This window comes from Astatotilapia calliptera, chromosome 5 (genome assembly GCF_900246225.1).
Source record: "Astatotilapia calliptera chromosome 5, fAstCal1.2, whole genome shotgun sequence".
Classification (NCBI taxonomy): Eukaryota; Metazoa; Chordata; class Actinopteri; order Cichliformes; family Cichlidae; genus Astatotilapia; species Astatotilapia calliptera.
The window spans coordinates 12,427,706-12,447,570 of NC_039306.1; the positions used below are offsets into that span (position 1 = coordinate 12,427,706).

A 19,865-nucleotide genomic window follows, 5' to 3' on the forward strand; every position below is an offset into this window, starting at 1 on the left:
TAGTTAGTTCCTCAAAGGGGGTGAGGATGGCAACAGTCGTCTCCATAAGAGCCCATTGGTGAGCGGTGAGATAGTCAGTGAGTTCGTGCACTCGCTTTTGCTCAATGAGGGACTGGAGCATGTAATACGTGCTGTTCCAGCGCGTCTGTACATCCTGCTGCAGTCTCTTTATTGGCTGGTTGAGCTGTCCCTGAATGTCCTCGAGGCGGGAGTAGGCTAAGGCGGAATGTTTAAAATGCCCAACTATTTTCCGTCCCACTGCTATAGCATCAGCTATGCTCCTCTGTGCTAATAAGCGTGGGTAAACTCTTTGTACTTGTTGTTGTGTTGGGATTTTAGGTGCTTGATTAAATTGCTTGTGTTAAATGCGCTACCTTTAGAGCCTCCTCTGGACAATTTCGCTGAGGACAATTTGCAGTCCGCCTTTGTTTTCGCGTAATCGTTCACTTTAAAATAGTTCCACACAGCTGATATGTCTCGCTTCGCTTTCTCCCCGCTCTGAGCTGCAGCCGGGGCCTGGGGGCGGGCACTCGGCGCCTGTGATTAACCCCTTACATGCCGCTCAAACATAGACAGGTCTCAGACCGTGGTATCGGTCCTTGGTATCAGGGGACTTTTAACGAGTACGAGTACTTTAGAAAATGTGGTATCGAGGCCGATACCCGATACCGGTATCGGTGCATCCCTAGTAGCAACGCTGATGAATTTATTAAAGATGAAAGAATTTAGACAGTTTTTAACTCTCAGTGATGCTGCAGTGTTTGTTTGACTTTGGGACCTGAAGCAGACAGAGTTTTGGACCTAGATTACTTCACGAGGCTCCTGACTACGATAGCCGTAATGCTCCGACAAGCCATCAAGTGGTGCAGCTTCGTACCTTACCAAAGTTGCACTAAACCATTTTTTGACAGATTTTGAGCCCCATGTAGTCAGGGTCAGGTCAGTAAGAACAACCAGAATTCATACATAAGGCGCACCGGATTATAAGGTGCACTGTCGATTTTTGAGAAAATTAAAGGCCTTATAGTGTGTAAAATACGGTATACAGAAGAAAAGAATATAACGTGATATATATCGTTACGACACATGCTTCAAATTATACCACGATATGGATTCGAGGCCATATACCCCAGCCCTAATGGAAACATACAAATAAACATAACATGACAACTAAATATGTAGAAAATGTGAAATTAATAATTAAGAAGCTGAAAATACACATACATTTTTTCCCACTTTTAAAAATTGGTTGTAATGCACAGCCAGTCTCACCCATATATACATAGATGCACAGTTATAGCCCAAGGAGGTTTACTGTTAGATGAGAAGGGGATTTAAATTTGCACAAGACTCCTGCAATCCTGTAGTGTGTGTTTGTGTGTTTTGGTTCACTCTGTCTTTTCAACCTCTATCTCTCTCTTCACCTCTCTTTATATCCCTCAATCTCTCCCTCCCTTGTTGGGTCTGTCTCTAAATCCTGTGATACGCAGATGAAAGTTTGTTTGGGCTTCGCCTGCAGCCTCCTCTGGAGCTACTGCTGTCATCCTGAAGTGACTGACTGCCTGTCTGACTTCAGCACTGGCTGGGGATGGCTCGAGGATATTTGAGCTATCTAGTTGCCAACCAAATGGCTGACGCCATTCTAGCCATAATACAGAAGTTCTCACTCAACAAAAGAAACAAATGGCCTCTCCCATGTTTGACTGGACGCCTTGAGGTTGCCGTGATCACTTGCCAAGCTTCAACTAAAATGAATGCAATTCTCTTGGCATGAGTTTGTATCAACAAGCCATACTTGCTGCCATGAAATAAATTCAGTTCAGAGTTTGCTTTCTGAAAATTGAAGAATCAATCATTTCCACAAAAACTTGAATAAGAATGGACAAGGTGATTTTAAAATTTTTTGGCCATTATCTTTCTATATGTCAGCAATCTCCTCCATGGAGTCAAAACAGTAACTCTGCTACTGAAATATAGACATGGATGTCTAAAAGGTGAAGGAAGGAAGGAAACAGCTGTACTGCATTACCATTTTGATGTCAAATTAATGATCCTACTTATCTTGAAAACAATATACTGGTAAATGGACTGATTCTTAGATCTTAGAGCATTACTACTGTCCTGGAGCACTCAGAGTGCTTTATACAAATTGCCACATTCACCCATTTACACAAGCATTTTACACGCATTCATACTCCGATGGATGCATCGAAGAGCAACTTGGGGCTAGTATCTTGCCCAAGGATATTTGGCATGCACAGTGGGGGAGCCAGGGATCAAACCACACACCTTCCTATCAGTACATGACCTGCTCTACCTCCTGAGCTTCAGATAAACTTTAACTCCCTGGATAGCAACTTTTGTATTTTATTATATTATTTGGTAATGAATTTTACATATACAGCATTTTGGAAATGGACCCATCAAGTGCTCAGGTTAATACATCAAATAAGAAAGAATAAAATTTTTTCCTGACCATATCTACTGATGCATTGATTCACCTCATTTCATCTCATCTCATGTCTCTCTATTATAATGTATCTTTTCTCACACTCATACACAAAAAAAGACATTTCTGCCAAAAATCTCTCATTATCAACCTACCAAACAGCCTACAATTAATGTCGCTCTGGCCACAAAGAAGTCCATGATTTTTGCCGTGGTTGCACCCGGCAGGGTAACCTTAGTACTTAATGAACTGCCGCCGTGACATTCATTAAAGAAGGATTAAGTCGTGCTCAGTGCCACTTAGAATATGCAAGGAATTTGTCATTTAAATGAGTCCATTATTGGTATGAATGTGTGCTAGGTCGAGGTTTGGTGAAAGAGCGGGTAGGAGAGTGGGGAAGCCTTTCACACACTACAAGTTGCAGGTTTTTGTCTTTTGCTTTTACTTCTTCCACTCTATGCCTGCTTTTGCTGCATTGTTTCTACTTCTGTCACTTTCTTCATCTGCCACCTCTATTTCCTAATGAAAGGAAAAATTATTTTCCTTTCATTTTTCTCCTCAACTTCCCGTTTTTTATTTTTTTCTCCTTCTCTTCAGTTTTTTTAATTTGACTTTCCTTTCTTTGCTCTCCTCTTCCTCTTCCTCTTCATCTCTGCCCACTTTTCTGTCAAAGTGCAGTCAGATAGTCAGGAATAGGCCACTCTAAGCTCCAATCACACAGGAGGTTTTGAGGTTCTGTCGCCTATAAATTGGTGTGGAGCATAGCAAGGTTGAACCTGGGGTTGATGGAAGGAAATGATTATGGGAGAAACTTTGTAAGGTCATTCCTTCTTGTCTCTTGTAGTTTTCCTGAAAATGTTCTTTCTAACATCGTTCATCTCACTCTTTCTTTGTTTTTATGTTGTTGTTTTTTATTTATTGCCTCTTTATTGATGAGCTGTTTCATTTGTCTTCCTCCTTTCTCATGTTCACTTTTCACATCTGCTCTGTCTCTGTCTTATCATCTGTCTTTGATTTTTACTTATGTCTTTTCTCGCCCTGGCTTAAGTGCTTAAGGGCAACTACAGCTCATCATCTGATCCCAGGCTTTTAAACACACACACACACACACACACACACACACACACACACACACACACACACACACACACACACACACACACACACACACACACATAGCAAAATTGGTGTGGCCTGGATCTTGCCCACACAATGTGCTTACACATGGCCCACATACTGTCAGCCGGTGATCGGCTGTGATCAGCTGATCACGGGGCCGGGGTTAAAAGAGAGACGCCACCCACCTGTTCGCCGCTCAGACATCAGTATCTTCGTGTCAGGAGCTCCGAAACTCTGCCGACGTCAGTCTCCGCCTGATTCAGCAACTGTGAGTTACAATCCCTTTCAATCCTTTTTCTCTTCCCGGCTCCGCTCGCTCTCTGTCTGTAACGACCGTTCCGAAGCCACGCTTCGTGCACTGGTCATTACTAGAATAACTGCGTGTCTGCTCCAAACCCACCGCTAGCCTTCGCCGCGCTTGGGTCTAGCCAGCACGCCACATGGGCACGCCGAATTACTGTGTGTAATCCGCCCGGCCGTGACACATACTGCAAAGAATGGCCCTTTGGTGGCCCAGATCTGGTTTGCCAGATGTGGCCCATACATGGGCCAGCACAAGGCCAGTTGCAGACACACTGGTGGTCCTGTGCTGGCCCATGTGTGGACCGTCATTCTTTGCGGTATGTGGGCCATGTGTAAGTTGGGTGCAGCCACGGGCCAGTTGTAGACACACTGCTGGCCCTGTGCTGAGCCAGAACAGTTTCAACTCTGGCCCCAGATGTCAGCCTAATGTGTACCTTAATCAAGCCATGTAATAACAACATGTGCCAGAACATGCAAAAGTAACATGACGAAACTCAGTGAATGGACTGACTCTTTTATAGCGCTTTTCTAGTCTCCCAGATTACTTAAAGTGCTCTATACAATATGCCACATTCACACACTTTCTCTAAATTGAGTGCTTCCTAACTACATTCATACACATTCACACTCTTGACATGCAGACTGGAGGAGCCAGGGATCAAACTACTAGCCTTCTGATCAGTAGTTGACCTGCTCTGTCTCCTGAGCTACAGCCACCCACTGGCAAAGATGAGTAAACCGTCACTAGGTTTTGGATAAAGTGTACATTCACAAACCTGTCAAACCTGCATTTGAAACATTGGCTACCATAGCAGTATAGTATTGAAACATGGCATTTGGGTCTTCTAACTAAAATAGGAAAATAGGAACATAAATAGTGCCATCATTGCCAGACCTGGCCCACATCTGGCTGACATATACTCTGCCATGACACCAGTCAGTCAGAAGTGCCAGCTTGATGCCAGATCCGGGCCAGACCTGTTATCTATGGGCCTGGGCCACATGAACCAAACCACAATCGAGCCAGATATGGCATGCCATCGCATAAACAGTGTCATCTATGCCAGGCCTGGCCCATATCTGGATGACATACGTCTTATCATGCCAGAAGTCAGCCAGCAGTACTGGCTTGATACCAGATCCGGGCCAGACCTGCCTGCTATGTGGACACACACACACACACACACACACACACACACACACACACACACACACACACACACACACACACACTATAATGGGTTTACTGCTTTAATTTCATATCTCTACATATCTCTCTCAGTCACAAACAAACATTATTGTTAGTATTATTCTGTCAGCCAATGGAATCATGGGGATCAAAAGGGATCTTGCTTTCGCTTTTGACCTCACACTTATTGCTTCCTGACCCTTAGTGGGCTTAACAAGTGCAACACACACACACAACATTTTCTTTTTAAATTCATGTTTTCTAGATGCTGTTTAGCCAAGAAACAGATTCAGTGTGTCCTTTGGATGTTTATTGACTTTTTTGTGGAGTACATAGTTTTAATTTCATGTCTCACTAACAACATATAGTAGTGAAACAATCCTGTAGCAAGTAAGTGTTAAGAGACTCACGATTATTCAATATAGGTATGAGTGACATTGTGTTTTCTCTATTTGCCTTTTAGAGTGACTGTGCAAGACACTGCAGGTTTTCCAGAGACACGTGTAAGCAGGCGTATTAGGCGGATTCGTGATAAGTCACTTAGGAACACACCCACTCACTGCCCAGTGTACACCAACAGTCCAATACAACAGACACATGTAACACTTAGACACAGCCAAAAACACTGAATGTCCAGCACCTGCAGTGCATACACAGATATCAAGGAGATCAAGTGTTTACTCATAGAAACAACAACACACATACACATCGAACTATTATAACCATTTCTTGTACACAGCCCACTGTATACCATTCGTGACTAGATGTCAGATACTTAAAGTAAGCAGAAAGTTGTGTTGGTGGATTCTGGAGGAGGCTTTTCTCCTCAAAAACTCAGAGAAAGAAGTATGACGAATTTTATAGGACAAATCTGCAAAATGTATTTATATTTACTCTATTTTGAAATACATATTAATGATAGGGTTTGTTGATCATTTGCAAACTAAGGTGCCAATTAGAAAACACTGAGAAATATATGAGGGGAAATGTATGAAGAGGGAAAGTAATGGCTCATGATCTGAAGCATACAATATCATCTGACAGCCATGCTGGAAGCAATGACATGGCATGGAGTCATTTCTGCTGTCTTTTTAAGACACTATTGGAAAAAAGAATATGCTAAAAAAAAAAAAGTATCCTTTTTAGGATCTAAAATCAAACAGTGTGGTAAGTCTGTGGTTCAGGTGGTAGACTTGGTCGTCCAGTAATTACAGGGTGGGGTGTATGATCCCTGGTCCCTCTTCATGGCAAAGTGTCCTTGGATATGACTCCTGACTGCAGGTGAACACCTCATGTAGCAGCTTCTTCAGTAAGTATTTGACGTGAGTAGTTTAATAAATATCACACTCTGTAAGTGTTTTTGCAAGATTAAATGGTTCTTTTACGATTAATTAATTAGTAGATCACTTGGGCCTATTATTTCAAAGTAAATTCCATTAAATGGTGGTTTAAAGCGCATCCACAAGGTTATTTTTTATATCAAAAGAATATAAAAAGGTATACTTCTACATTAAAGGGCTGCTATTCTGCTGAGCCTATTGGCATCCAAGTTCTATTATCATCCAAATCAAGCAGGTAATAAAGACCTGGCTACTCTCCCATGAATAGACTGTTCTCAGTTTATACAGATTGACCCATGTACCATTTAGTTATTCAATTTAATTATAAGTACTTCCAGTAATATACAGTGCATTAATTGAAATGCACAATGAGCATTTAACATCAACAAAATGCACTTGTTTGTTTTTTGTTTTAAAAAACGGTATTATTGTTTTACTTCATGTGAACCGATTGTTCATGGGCATTTAAAGGCAAATGCTTGCAAAATGTAACATATACTGCGAAATACATATTTTCTGATTTTATAATTTAATGTTCTGTAGCTTTTGGTATCCAATTATTCCGATAGTGAAGGTCTTGTCTTTTAAATCCAGGCAAAATGAGACTACATGTTTTTAGCCTTTTTCACGCTTTAAAATTTGACAAGCCTTGTGGGCCCCTAATGACACACAAAGTCTGGCGAGTGGTCAGGATTTGGACACATCTGTCTAGTCAAGGTGATGTCCAAGCCCAGAGTTTCCTCATATCGAGATGAGTCAAACTGCAAAGCTTATTTAAGTCACACTGTCGAATTGTTCTGTATCTAGAGGACAATATGTCACATTGATATTTAAAAGTAGCACGTTAATTATCACTTCTGTGTTTGTCGGTCATTTTTTGAAAACAGGTTTAGAAGATAAACGTAATGGACTGGCATTCATATCACTTTTCTTGTCTTACTGACTAGTCAAAACATTTAGGCAATAAGCCTAAATGTTTATATAGGCTTATATAAACATTATATACTTTACTTTTACTTTATTTATATAGCAAATTTAATAACAACAAAATGTTGGCCAAAGTACTGTAAAAAGATGATAAAACCAATTACACAGTAACAAATAACATCAATAACAAATATCTGGTAACAGGTGACCAAGTGGATAGATAGGTAACTCTCATGCGATGTTGAAAGCTAATGAGTGAAAATGTGTTTTAAGATGGGATTTGAAAAGACTGACAGTTGGGGCCTTGCTAATCTGGAGAGGTAAATAATTCCACATTTTCAGTGCCACAACCACAAATGCCCGGTCACCTCTGTGAACCAGCCTCGACTTAGAAGTGGCCAAGAGCAAGAGGTCACTTGATCTTAGAGTTCTAGGGTGCATATAAGACTGCAGTAAGTCAGACAGATATTCTGGAGCCTGACCGTTCTGCGATTTATAAGTCATCAAGAAAATTTTGTATTTAATTCTGTATTTAATTTTGTATTAAATTTTATATAGTGCTTTATTCTGTGAATTTAAGCAGTTTTTGGACTGTGGCAGTAAGCCGGCATAACAGGAGGAAACCCACACAACAAACTCCACACAACAAGGTCCAAGCTTGGGTTCAAACCAGAAACCTTCTTGCTTTGAGGTTACAGTACTAACCACTATATTATCGCGCCCTCCTCCTTGTATAGAATATGATAGTAAAAATATGCTTTGTCTTGATATTTCCGTTAGTTCTGGTGAATCTATTGGACAATGTCAGATTGTAATGGTTTTCTGTCTCTTCTACCATCTGGTCTCTCAGCTGAAGGTTCAGGCAAAACTCAAAATAGTCTATGCAAAATGGCCAACAGATGGGCGTTGTGGCAGATAAGTGGAAAAAATATCAAAGGATACATTCACACTCAAGGGGCATCTCATCAGCAGTCACTGCATAACTACCCTTACCATTATATATAGTCAGTTTAGAAGCCCCACATGTTCTGGAAGTACTGAATGTCAGCCTCTCCATATTGAATCATATCACCTGTATTTTCCCCCTTGCTGTAGTAATATAAGAGGGGACAAAATAACAGCTTACCCTGTAATTTCTAAGGCTTTTCTATACATACATAGGCCATTTTTAAAAAATACTTTTTTATGCAGTTTGCTCATTTTTCAACAGGAAACAGCCCCTTAGAATGATGATATGGAGAAACTTTTTTTTATTGTTGGTAAAACACACCTTTTAAAAAGATGATGCAAATGCACATGTTTACTTCCTGATTGGGTTTAACTACTCATTATACATCATCAAAATCATATTCCTTGTCATTTTGACATAAAGTAAAAAGTAAAATATATGTTTCATATAATATTTGCTGTGAAATGTGTCTCTGCCTACACTATTGCGCACAGAACTCACTGTTCATTCTTATATTGCCATTTATTCTCTTTTGTTTCAAGTCACTGCATATAATAAAGAAAATGTTCTCTTTTCTTAGTGTTCTCACCATAACTCATCTTCCAAAGAGTATTGTTGTTCCGTAAAGAATATTTCTTTGTATATGTGCCTTTGTGTTTACGCGCTGCATGTGGATGTAAGGAATTGCATGCATTTCTGTATGTGAATAATTCATCTTTGTGTATCCTTGTTTTTATGTTTTTGAACCTCTATAGAAAGTTGGCAAAAAAGCAGAAGGAAACTGCTAGCAGCTCCACTCAGCAGAGGGAGATGGGTCCAGTCACCACAGCTGATAAGAGCACCACTAAAGTCAGCACCTTACACAAAGATGACCCCTTTTCCACCTCCAACCAGGACCTCAATGGGTTCAGTAAGTCAAAATGCTCTGCAGTTCTAGCCCTAAGGTGCATCCAGAAGATATCAGCTGTAAATGGCACCATAATGTTTTTGTTTTGTTTTTTTTACAAGAAAATATAATACTACATTGTCCTTTCCACATTGTATTCTTTCTGGAAAGTGTTAAGAAAAAATAACAAAAACCCCACAGATTTAATTAATTTGCTGTTTCTCTGAAAGTTAACTTTCAAGTTTCTTTTCCCCTTGTCACTCCCTAAAATATGCATATGCTAGGACTCTGTACCATTAATCATTTTGTCACATTCATTTATTCAAATAGTGGACATTTCATTTTTATAATAAAACTCTCCATATGGCCGTCTTTCACCCATAGTGTGTTGTGCTGCTTCACTAGCCTCCATCGTACATAGTGCTGTTTTAACAATTTTCAGCTGAGCTCTCTATTTTTTCCCTTTATGTGGTGCTTTATACAAGTACAATATAAGTGTGCATATCCTCTTTCACAGCATATTCCACACATTTCAACTAGGCCTTGATTTGTTGGGGAGTAGTCCCAGCTTTTTGTAAAACTGTGTGTGATTCTGATGTAATTAGACAAGACCTCTCAGGAGGGCATTTTCACTTGAAAATGTCATGCTGGCCTTTTGGGAGTGCTTGACCACTGAAAGCCAGGGATGGTGAAGAGGGACTAAGTACCAAGCTAATGCTGGACGTAATTGCCTGCACTCTTTTTCTAACTGTCCGTGCTGCAGTTTTGACGTAAAATAATGTTTTTGTACTGAAAATACTTAAAGCAGACCACTTTTATCTGGAGCGTAGAACCTATATATACTGTAAAATTAGCAATTAGTTGCAATTAGTTTTTGCATTTGCAACATATAGAAAAAGGAGCTAACCTTCAACTTGACATTTAATGTTTTATCAGCCATAAGTCCACAAGTCTTTGGACAATGACAATGATTTTTTTTTTTGTAATTTTGCCAGTTCACTGACACCTTAAAACAATTCATCAGATGTCATTGAAGGGCAGCTTTAATTCAAGGGATTAAACACATGCCTTGGATTAATTGTTTAAGAATTGCAGCCATTCGTACACAGTCTCACTTTTTCAAAGTCTCAAAAGTAATTTGACAATTGACTTAAATGTTTTTATGGCCAGGTGAGGCTTGTTCCCTGATTACTTTATAACAAGTTAAGATATATAATATATAAGAGAAAGAGAAAAATATATTAAAAAAAAAACTTTTACAGTTGATTCCAACTTTTTAACTTGTGTTACACCCCGGCCTAGGCAACCGGCGTGCAACGTATGAAAATAAAAATAAGAAAAAGACACACGAGAAAAAAACTAAAGCTCTCCACCAAAATCCCAAACGGAAGTGTCTCAAAACGAAAGTATTGACAAAACCCATTTACAACAGACTATTTATTTACACCAAAACACCAAACTATTTACAACACGGGGGAGATCGCGACCATGACACACTGAAACACAAGGCTTAAATACATAGAAGGGGCAATCAGGAAAATGGACAACAAGAGGGAAACACAGCTGGGGCAAATTAGAACTGACGAGACAGGGAAAATGTAAACTAAACACACTAAGATAACAACAGACCTTCAAAGTAAAACAGGAAACACATGACAGTCACGCAAAAACAAAACACTGACAACACCGAAACGTAACATTTCCCCCCACCCAAAAATCAAACATGTAACCCCAAGTGAAATGTTTGATCAAAAGCGGATGAAGGCTGGTGGAGGCTGGAGCGGTCCCACGGACCCTCCAGCGAAGACGGATGAAGGCTGGAGCGGTCCCACGGACCCTCCAGCGAAGGCAGACGAAGGCTGGAGCGGTGCCTCGGACCCTCCAGCGAAGACGGACGAAGCTGATGAAGGCTGGAGCGGTCCCACTGACCCTCCAGCAGACGACGAAGGCTGGAGCGGTCCCTCGGACCCTCCAGCGAAGGCAGATGAAGACTGGAGCGGTCCCTCGGACCCTCCAGCGAAGGCGAATGAAGGCTGGAGCGGTCCCTCGGACCCTCCAGCGAAGGCAGACGAAGGCTGGAGCGGTGCCTCGGACCCTCCAGCGAAGACAAACGAAGGCTGAAGCGGTCCCTCCAACGGACCCTCCAGCGAAGACGGACGAAGCTGATGAAGGCTGGAGCGGTCCCACCGACCCTCCAGCAGACGACGAAGGCTGGAGCGGTCCCACGGACCCTCCAGCGAAGGCGGATGAAGGCTGGAGCGGTCCCTCGGACGCTCCAGCGAAGGCGGATGAGCAGCCCACCAGCTGCACACACGGACACGCAGCCCACCAGCTGCACACACGGACACGCAGCCCACCAGCTGCAGAAGGCTGGAGCGGTCCCTCGGATCCTCCAGCGAAGACAAACGAAGGCTGGAGCGGTCCCCGGACCCTCCAGCGAAGGCGGATGAAGGCTGGACCGGCCCTCGGACCCTCCAGCGAAGACAGACGGCTGAAGCGGTCCCACCGACCCTCCAGCGAAGGCGGATGAAGGCTGGGGCGGTCCCACGGACCCTCCAGCAGACGACGAAGGCTGGAGCGGTCCCTCGGACCCTCCAGCGAAGGCGGATGAAGGCTGGAGCGGTCCCACGGACCCTCCAGCGACGACAAAGGCTGGGGCGGTCCCCGGACCCCCCAGCGAAGGCAATCCCGGACGAGCCCCCATATGTTACACCCCGGCCTAGGCAACGCAGGAAAATAAAAATAAGGCAAAAACACACGAGAAAAAAACTAAAGCTCTCCACCAAAATCCCAAAACGAAGGTGTCTCAAACGAAAATATTAACAAACCCATTCACAACTATTTACAACAGACTATTTATTTACAACAAGACGTCAAACTATTTACAACGGGGGGAAGATCGCGACCATGACACACTGAAACACAAGGCTTAAATACATAGAAGGGGCAATCAGGAAAATGGACAACAAGAGGGAAACACAGCTGGGGCAAATTAGAACTGACGAGACAGGGAAAATGTAAACTAAACACACTAAGATAACAACAGACCTTCAAAGTAAAACAGGAAACACATGACAGTCACGCAAAAACAAAACACTGACAACACCGAAACGTAACACTTGCATTTAGTAGCTGTTTCAGTATAATGTCCAAAGAGATGTTGATGCAAATGAAGAAGCCCATCATTAGAGTGAAAAACCCAATAACAGAGTAGAATCATACCAACCCAATGCATAGCACAATATCTGGTGGGTGGAGGCATGCTGTGGTATGTATGGGTGTCACTGGAACCGTGTTATTAGTATTCATTGATAATCTAACTGGTGATGAAAGTAGCACGATGAATTCTAAAGTCTACGTACATGGCTATACTCTGCTCAGATTCAGCCAAATGCTGAAAAAGCGATCGGAGAGCACCTCAGTGTAAACAGATAATGACCTAAACCATAATGCAAATACAACCAAAGATTTTCTCAAGGAAGAGAAATGGGATACTGAGTGGCCTGGAAACTGAAGGCAAAAAAGACCCATAAAAAAGCAGCATCTGATGGTGGATGCACTAAAGACCAATCGGAGAATCTCAAAGGCAGAAATAGCATTTGGTAATGTCTATCTGGCAGTCATTGCACAGAGTCAATAAATACAAAGAAATTTGTTATTAAACAAAAACTTATGGACCAAACTGTAATTCCCTTTCTTCAATTAGAAACAACTACCCCAGGTCTATAAATATGTTTATGTTTTTTGAATGTATAAGACAGACGCTTGACATCCTGTGCTTCTTGAGAACTTACTAGACCTTCCCTGTAGCCAAACAAACGTTCAGCATTGAAACTGAATTTCTTTATGCAATTTTTCAGTAAATGTGAAATGAAGATTTGGATATGTAAAAGAGACTTGACTTTGCCCATTGTGAGCTTTGGAAAAATGGTACAAAACTTTGTCAAGGTTACACGTATAAAAATATGACTCATTCTCTTTTTTGTTGTGTGCTTACAGTGTCTTGTGAATATTTGAAAAAGAAATAAAGAAATTGGAAACACACACACACACACACCCACACACACACACCATAGTCACCAATTCAAGCTCAGTCTTAATGAGACAGAGAAAAATGCTGACACAAGATAGGGGACCCAATAATATTTGCGGAAATGGACCCTCACAGGGCAAATAACCTTTTTGTGTTATTGTGTTTTCACCCAGTGACCAGCTTACTTCACAGGACATTGCTGCCAAAGCAGATTTCTTTTTGTATGCAGGTACACTCCTCACTGTATTAAAGTTGAGCTTCTTTCTCCGGCACATTAGCATACAGTGCCGGTACACATGAGACGTGAGGGATTTTATCATAGAAGAGGAGAAAATATGTTGTGTGGGGGTATTAGGAGAGGAGAGCAGAGGGAAGAGACTAGGGAATAGGCAGAGGAAAGAGGACAATGGAGAGAGAAGACGAAACTTAAATAATCAGCAGTAGAGAAATTGGGCCATTGTATCAGAAAACGTTACACAAACAGAGTATCATAGTTTGAATAACAATTAGGCGGGACGGGTGAATGGATGTTTGGTGGTGTGTGTGTGTGTGTATTCCTTTTTATTTGGGAAGAGAGAATATCATACATTGGTTATAGAATCTGTTCTTGGTGTTTCACAAGGACTTTCATTATTACATAGTAATCTGGTTATCAGCAATATTCCTAAAGTAAGAGACGATTCCTGAAACCACCTTACCCATTTGAAACCGCAAAATGACAGCAGAGGTTTTTGTTGTTGTTGTTGTTGTTGTGTTTAAAAAAAAACTTTGTGGAGTTCTTCTTGTGTCTCTGTAGGTTTGCTATCCCAGGTTTCTTCCATAGTCCAAAGACATGCCATTAGTGGGCTCAGGTGATTCTAAATATCCTCTAGGTGTGTATGTGAGTGTGAATGTTTGTCTGTCTCTTTGTGTGAGCCCAGACCCTGCCTCTCGCTCTACTCACTCCGGCCCCCTGGAAGATGGATGGAATCTGACACTAGCACTAATTACAAATATAATATATAACTACTATATGCTTAAGTAAACAATACAAATGGAATGTATGTGGAAAACCAAATCAAAATCAGAGAAACTGCAACAAAGTAGAGATTAAAAAAAAAAAAAAAGGCATGAGAGAGGAAAAGATGGAAAACAAATGCACATTATCTTATGATCTGCTCAGTGAACATAAAAGGAACCTTTTCACTTTAGACCATCAAAATTCACAGATAGTAAAAAACAAACACATAAGTGATTTCTATGCTAACATGTAAACATGTAAATGAGCCAAGAACAGTTACCTTCAAGTGGGCGTAAACATGTGCATCCATATGCATACAGGTCTTAAGAGATAAATATGTGTAGGTTAGCTCTGTCATATAATGTGGATTATTGAACAGGCTAGGTAGCATATAATATGAAACTGTCAGTTTCCCAGCACTCCCCTTAGGTTTTGTCTTATTGTATTTGTTTATGTGGGCCTCTGTATCCCAGATATCATTTATTTATAGACCCCTAGAGCTATGTGTATATGTGAGAGGTAAAGTGTATGTGCAAGGACTTATAGCTTTTAGTCACTGTTTAATAAACCAAGTCCGTCAGTCACATTTATTACCAATGACATATCTCCTAAATTACTTTCAGCTTTGGTACATTGACCTTATTGCCATGGTGGCCAGTTTGAACTGGCAATAGCAATTTAGACTAACCACCTTGATGAGACAGAATGTTACAGAACTTCAGTAAACTAAAACTCAGTAAACTAAAAAAGTACACTGTAATGCTTTTGTTCCATCTGTATCTCCGATAACCATAAAAGTGACGATAGATGCAAGCTTAAGTCACTTCAACAAATGCTCATGGTTGTTGTTTTGTTCTGGAGTCCTACTTTCAGCTAATTTATCATTTCAAGGGCATTAAATACTGAAGTTTTGTCAGTGCTGCTGGCATCTCACATAAAGGCATAAAATGTTTGGCACTGGGCTGTTATGCACTGGATTTAAGGGTATACTGAGACAGATCTGTCACTCTCATTTGGAGTTAAACTGTGTGTCCAGAGCTCACCGTTCATTTTTCTGTGTATTTCTAGGAGACATATGTAATTGTCAACTAATAAGTGACAAATTACATGAATAATATTGTTACTTTCCAAGGGATGTGTGAAAGTAACAAAACGTGTCCAGGTTGAAAAAAAAATGAGACAGGGAGGCAAAATTGTTAAATTAAAGGCTTTTATTAATTTCTATTACTAATTAAACTAAAAGAGACAGAGAAGTGGCTGTCACCTTTAAAAAAAAAAGAAGAAAAAACCCCCCAGGAGTTGTTCACTAAACTGAAAAGAAAAGCCAAAAGCTAAATGACCAAAACACACTGCTTTCAACAAAGCAGGAATACACAGCCACCGCAGATACAGCTCACAATCTGTAAAACCAACAAGGATCTAGACCAGGGGTGGGGAAACTCGAGGCCTCAAGGGCCGGTGTCCCGCAGGTTTTAGATGTGTCCTTGATCCAACACAGCTGATTTATATGGCTAAATGATGTCCTCAGCATCTGTTGAAGTTCTTCAGAGACCTGGTAATGAACTAATTGGTTGATTCAGGTGTGTTGACCAGGTTGATATCTAAAATCTGCAGGACACTGGCCCTTGAGGCCTGGAGCTTCCCACCCCTGCTCTAGACCTTACCGTTATCTCTCACCTTAAGTACTCTCTTAATTGCTGATTAGAGTCAGCTCTACAAAAAGGGTGGCACCTAAGGCAGGAAGGGTCAAATTAGCACATGCAAGTACTGTGTTTACAATTTGCCTGACTTCTCATCAATGACCTCTTTAAAAATGTTGTTTTAATCAAAACTGACATATCATTGGTATGGTATTATAAATCCTACAGAATGCTTATATTGTGTTTTCTAAAACAAATTGTGATCTTCCTATCCATTGGTCTTTTTCGGTTTCGTTTTTACACCAGATTTTAGTGCACAATTGTTGGAATATAAGCCCTGTTATCCTCAAAATTCAATATAATGGTGCCATTAGTTTTATTGAGTTGCCCCCTGAACTGCTGAATATAGCATACTGATCTGTCTTTATGTAGGTGTTTTTTTTAGATTTCATGTCCTATGATATTTTGTTTTTCCTTTTCTTTTCTTATCAAACCTGACCCTCTTATTTTTCAACCTCCTGATTCCTGTACCTCTTCTCTTTCTCATGTTGCATGTTTCACTTTCTTACTCTTATGCTTGTTTCATTTAAAACTTTCACTGTACAACTTTTCATTTTATATATATTTTTCCTCTTTCCTGTCTACATTTACTTCTCCTTGTCCACCCTAACCACCTCCTTTCTCTCTCGCATCCTCCTTTTTCACCTTCCTCCGTTTTTATTGTTTTGAATCCTTTTTTTCACCTTCTTTTCACCTTTCTGTCTCCTTCCCAGCTTCTCCTTCTCCCTGCTCCTTCTCAGTGCAAGGAAGCAAGATGCTGCAGAGCAAATCCCTGCTGAATTCCTACTACTCAGGTACACACACATCCTCACACACTATCTGTCTTTTAATTTTACATTGAATTCCTCTTCATAACTGAACACTTTTTTTTTCATTTATGACTGTGAATATCTTTGCAGTGTCCAAAGAGCCAGTTCCAGCCACAACTTCTATAGGTAAGAATTTGGATTTCTATGAGTTTCCTTTCTCAAGGCATAAATCTGATGTACTAATGTTTGCAATACACAATTTATTGCTAATTGCACTGATACATGAAGCAGAAAAAATGCATGTCTTATTTTTTGTGCTTGATCTTGAAATGAACTTGAGTCCCCTCGTACTCACACGCTAGGAGAAATGTGTCCACACACAATCACATCATTTACACAAGGACAGAATGAAATTGCAAAACCATTTTCCTGTACCTTCTTTCTGTTTTTTTCTCTTCATTTCCTCCCTCTCTTCCCTTCTGTTGGCCAGATTGACACATTCTTTGCCAAGAAGGTTGGCTCAAGCCACTGCCAAAGTGTGACGTCTGTGTATAGCTTGTCTTTGCATAAGTGAACTATTTCACACAGTCTCACACATTCTGCACATGCAAAGGATTTTACAGGAAAGTTTGTTTTATGTGATTATAGTTATCAGTCAGCTCCTAGCTCATCCTCTTCTTGCCACACCTCCTCTCGCCAGTGTTCGCGTTTTTCTCCAAATGTTCTGCTTCCACTTTCCGCTCTTTCTTTTGATTGTGGAGTTTCTCCGTTCTTTTTCACTGTTTCTATTTTTCATTTTTCACAGTGCTGTCCAAAAGCTTCCCCCATTTCTTTATAGTTTGCTAGGTACAGTAGATTGCAAATGGGTGCAGTGATTTATTGAAATGTCCGAAGATAAACATATACATGCCAAAACCAATTCTGTACAATTTTTAATAAAGAAGTCGCTTAAAAGTCAGTATTTGGCATAAGCACCTTTATTCCACCACAAAGGCAAGCCTTCTTCTAATTTCGCAAAGTAGTCTTAAAGAGTAGACTTCTTGAAGGGTTTTGTTTTGTTTTGTGTTTTTTTGTCTGCCTTGTGATCCAATCTATGTCAAGATGGTCCCACAATTCTTCCATATTAGTGAAGTCTGGGTTCTGGGGAAGCCAATCTATGACTGATGTTGTTCCATTATATGCCTTTCTATCACCCCAAAACCTTTTGCCACTTTTGAGCCCAGTTTTTGTGTAATTTGCCATTGACACCCACCATTCCATTGAGACCATTTCTGATGAGGCTTCAGCAAACTGTAGATTGATCAAGGATGATGTCAGTTCTTTGATTGCCGAGGCTGGGGGTCAAACCCCCACCCTCATTTCTTAAGGACATGAGTTTCAGATACATCTGTGTAGACAGTTTTTATGCCTATCGTAAAATCACTGTCATAAACACCCATTTTTGAGTTGTTCCTGCCCTAAAAAAACTCACCAAAGTAGACAGTTGTAGAAAAATACAACTTTTATTCTATAGCAGTGATCCAACTTTAATATATTTGAGCTTCTTTTCTGCAGTTCATGCAGTTGGTACAGGGGTTTCTGTGCCATTTGCTGATGAACATCAAGGCATGATGAAGCAGAATGCAAAGAAATGCTTGAGCGATTTGTGCAATGGCACAAATTTGCTGTCATACATCTTCATGCTATGACATTAGTGTTTTATGGAACCATCTGTTCTTACTACAGTTCGAAAATCAAGGAATGTAAAATGAAACTTTGATCATTACTCAAAGAAAAATCCGCTACAATTAATACACAAAATATAGAAAAAAAATAGATTTCATCCAGTGAAAAAATAAATAGCAGAACTTACATATTTTTAAGGTCTAAGAAATGGAAAAAAAAAAAAGGTTTCCTGGATTTTATAAAGTTTTATCTCTCCCTGCATAAATGTCATCTGTAGTCATCATATAGCAGCAGTCTAGGTGTTGGTTGCACATCATCCTAAGCATAACAATTTAGGTTATTATCATCAACATCATTATCCAAGGTAACAAGGCAGAGTGTAGAAGAGAAAAAAGAGGAAAGAGAGAGGAATAGGAAATACAGATGTTAAAAATGGAAATAAACCAAACAAAATGCAATAATAATAACCTCAATGTATCTATACATTGTAAGCATAGTGGTCAGAAGACTTCCATCATTTTACTAACTTTCTAAGATAGTTTTAAATATATTTAAAATGGCAGTGTTTTCATTATTTTCAGTCTGTAATACCCTAACTTAACTTAAAGAAATCCACATACTTTTGATGTCTTCTATCAACCATAAATTTAAAGTACAAACCAAGCAGCCTCTGTTGCAAGACAGGAAAACAATGTGAAATGTACGCTTGAACCAACCTGGCCAAGCAGACAACAAATAGTACATATCAATCGCTGAAAGACTGAATGTTAAAATACCCTTTTAATAATTGTCCTCTAGTCATACATTATCATTTTAACACTTTAATTTCTAATGAGTCCAAGAGTTCTTTTTTTCTAGGTGACTTCTAAAGGCAGCTGAACTTCAATCTATAATAAATGGATAAAAATCATATTACTTCAAAAGTAAGATTCCCACATTTAAATACATTTCAATGCCATTCAGGCTTTTCAAAATGGATAATAGTAGCAGGAGCCTCAATGACGCTAGTGAGGATCATTTTTCAATAGCTTTCAGGAAGAGCTGAGATAGGTGCAAAGAGAGAAAGAGAAAGTTATTAAGAAGACAGTAAAAGAGACATACAGATTGAAGGATCAAAGGGAAGTAAAAGGAGCTTGAATAAATCCACTATGCAAAGAAAAGCTTTTTTTCTTTCTTTTCTTTTTTTTTTTTTGCTGTGTTTTGTTTTTTTCTGGGGCAGCAGGAGGGCATGTGTGTTTAGACTCAGGCGTTTTTTTGGCTCCGCAAAGGGTATTCCATAGAAATGCACACACAACCTTGCTGTTTTTCTCCCTAAGTTTTTGTTGCAGAATATAGACAAAAATGCAAATATATAGATCAAGACTCAAGAACACATGACAAAGTTACAAATACACAGAGTACACACTCACAAATATCCATATGCACATACACCCAGCACAGTGTTAACACTGATGTGACATAAATCCTGTGGATCAGTACAAAGCCACAGCGGCATAGTGTGCATTTTATGTGCAAACACGTTTGTCTAAAAATCAATTTGTCAGACACTGATGTAT

At 40.2% G+C, this 19,865-nt stretch overlaps 1 protein-coding gene across 11 annotated transcripts in view; it reads left to right on the forward strand.

Annotated features, from left to right (window-relative positions):
* Positions 1-19,865, forward strand: part of ptprt (protein tyrosine phosphatase receptor type T) — a 326,863-nt gene that overhangs the window by 225,674 nt on the left and 81,324 nt on the right. For all 11 annotated transcript variants that reach the window (XM_026167280.1, XM_026167283.1, XM_026167281.1 and 8 more), the window contains 3 exons: positions 9,032-9,186; positions 16,609-16,689; positions 16,795-16,830. In XM_026167280.1, coding sequence (XP_026023065.1) covers positions 9,032-9,186; positions 16,609-16,689; positions 16,795-16,830 — 272 coding nt within the window. The remainder of the gene's footprint in view (positions 1-9,031; positions 9,187-16,608; positions 16,690-16,794; positions 16,831-19,865) is intronic.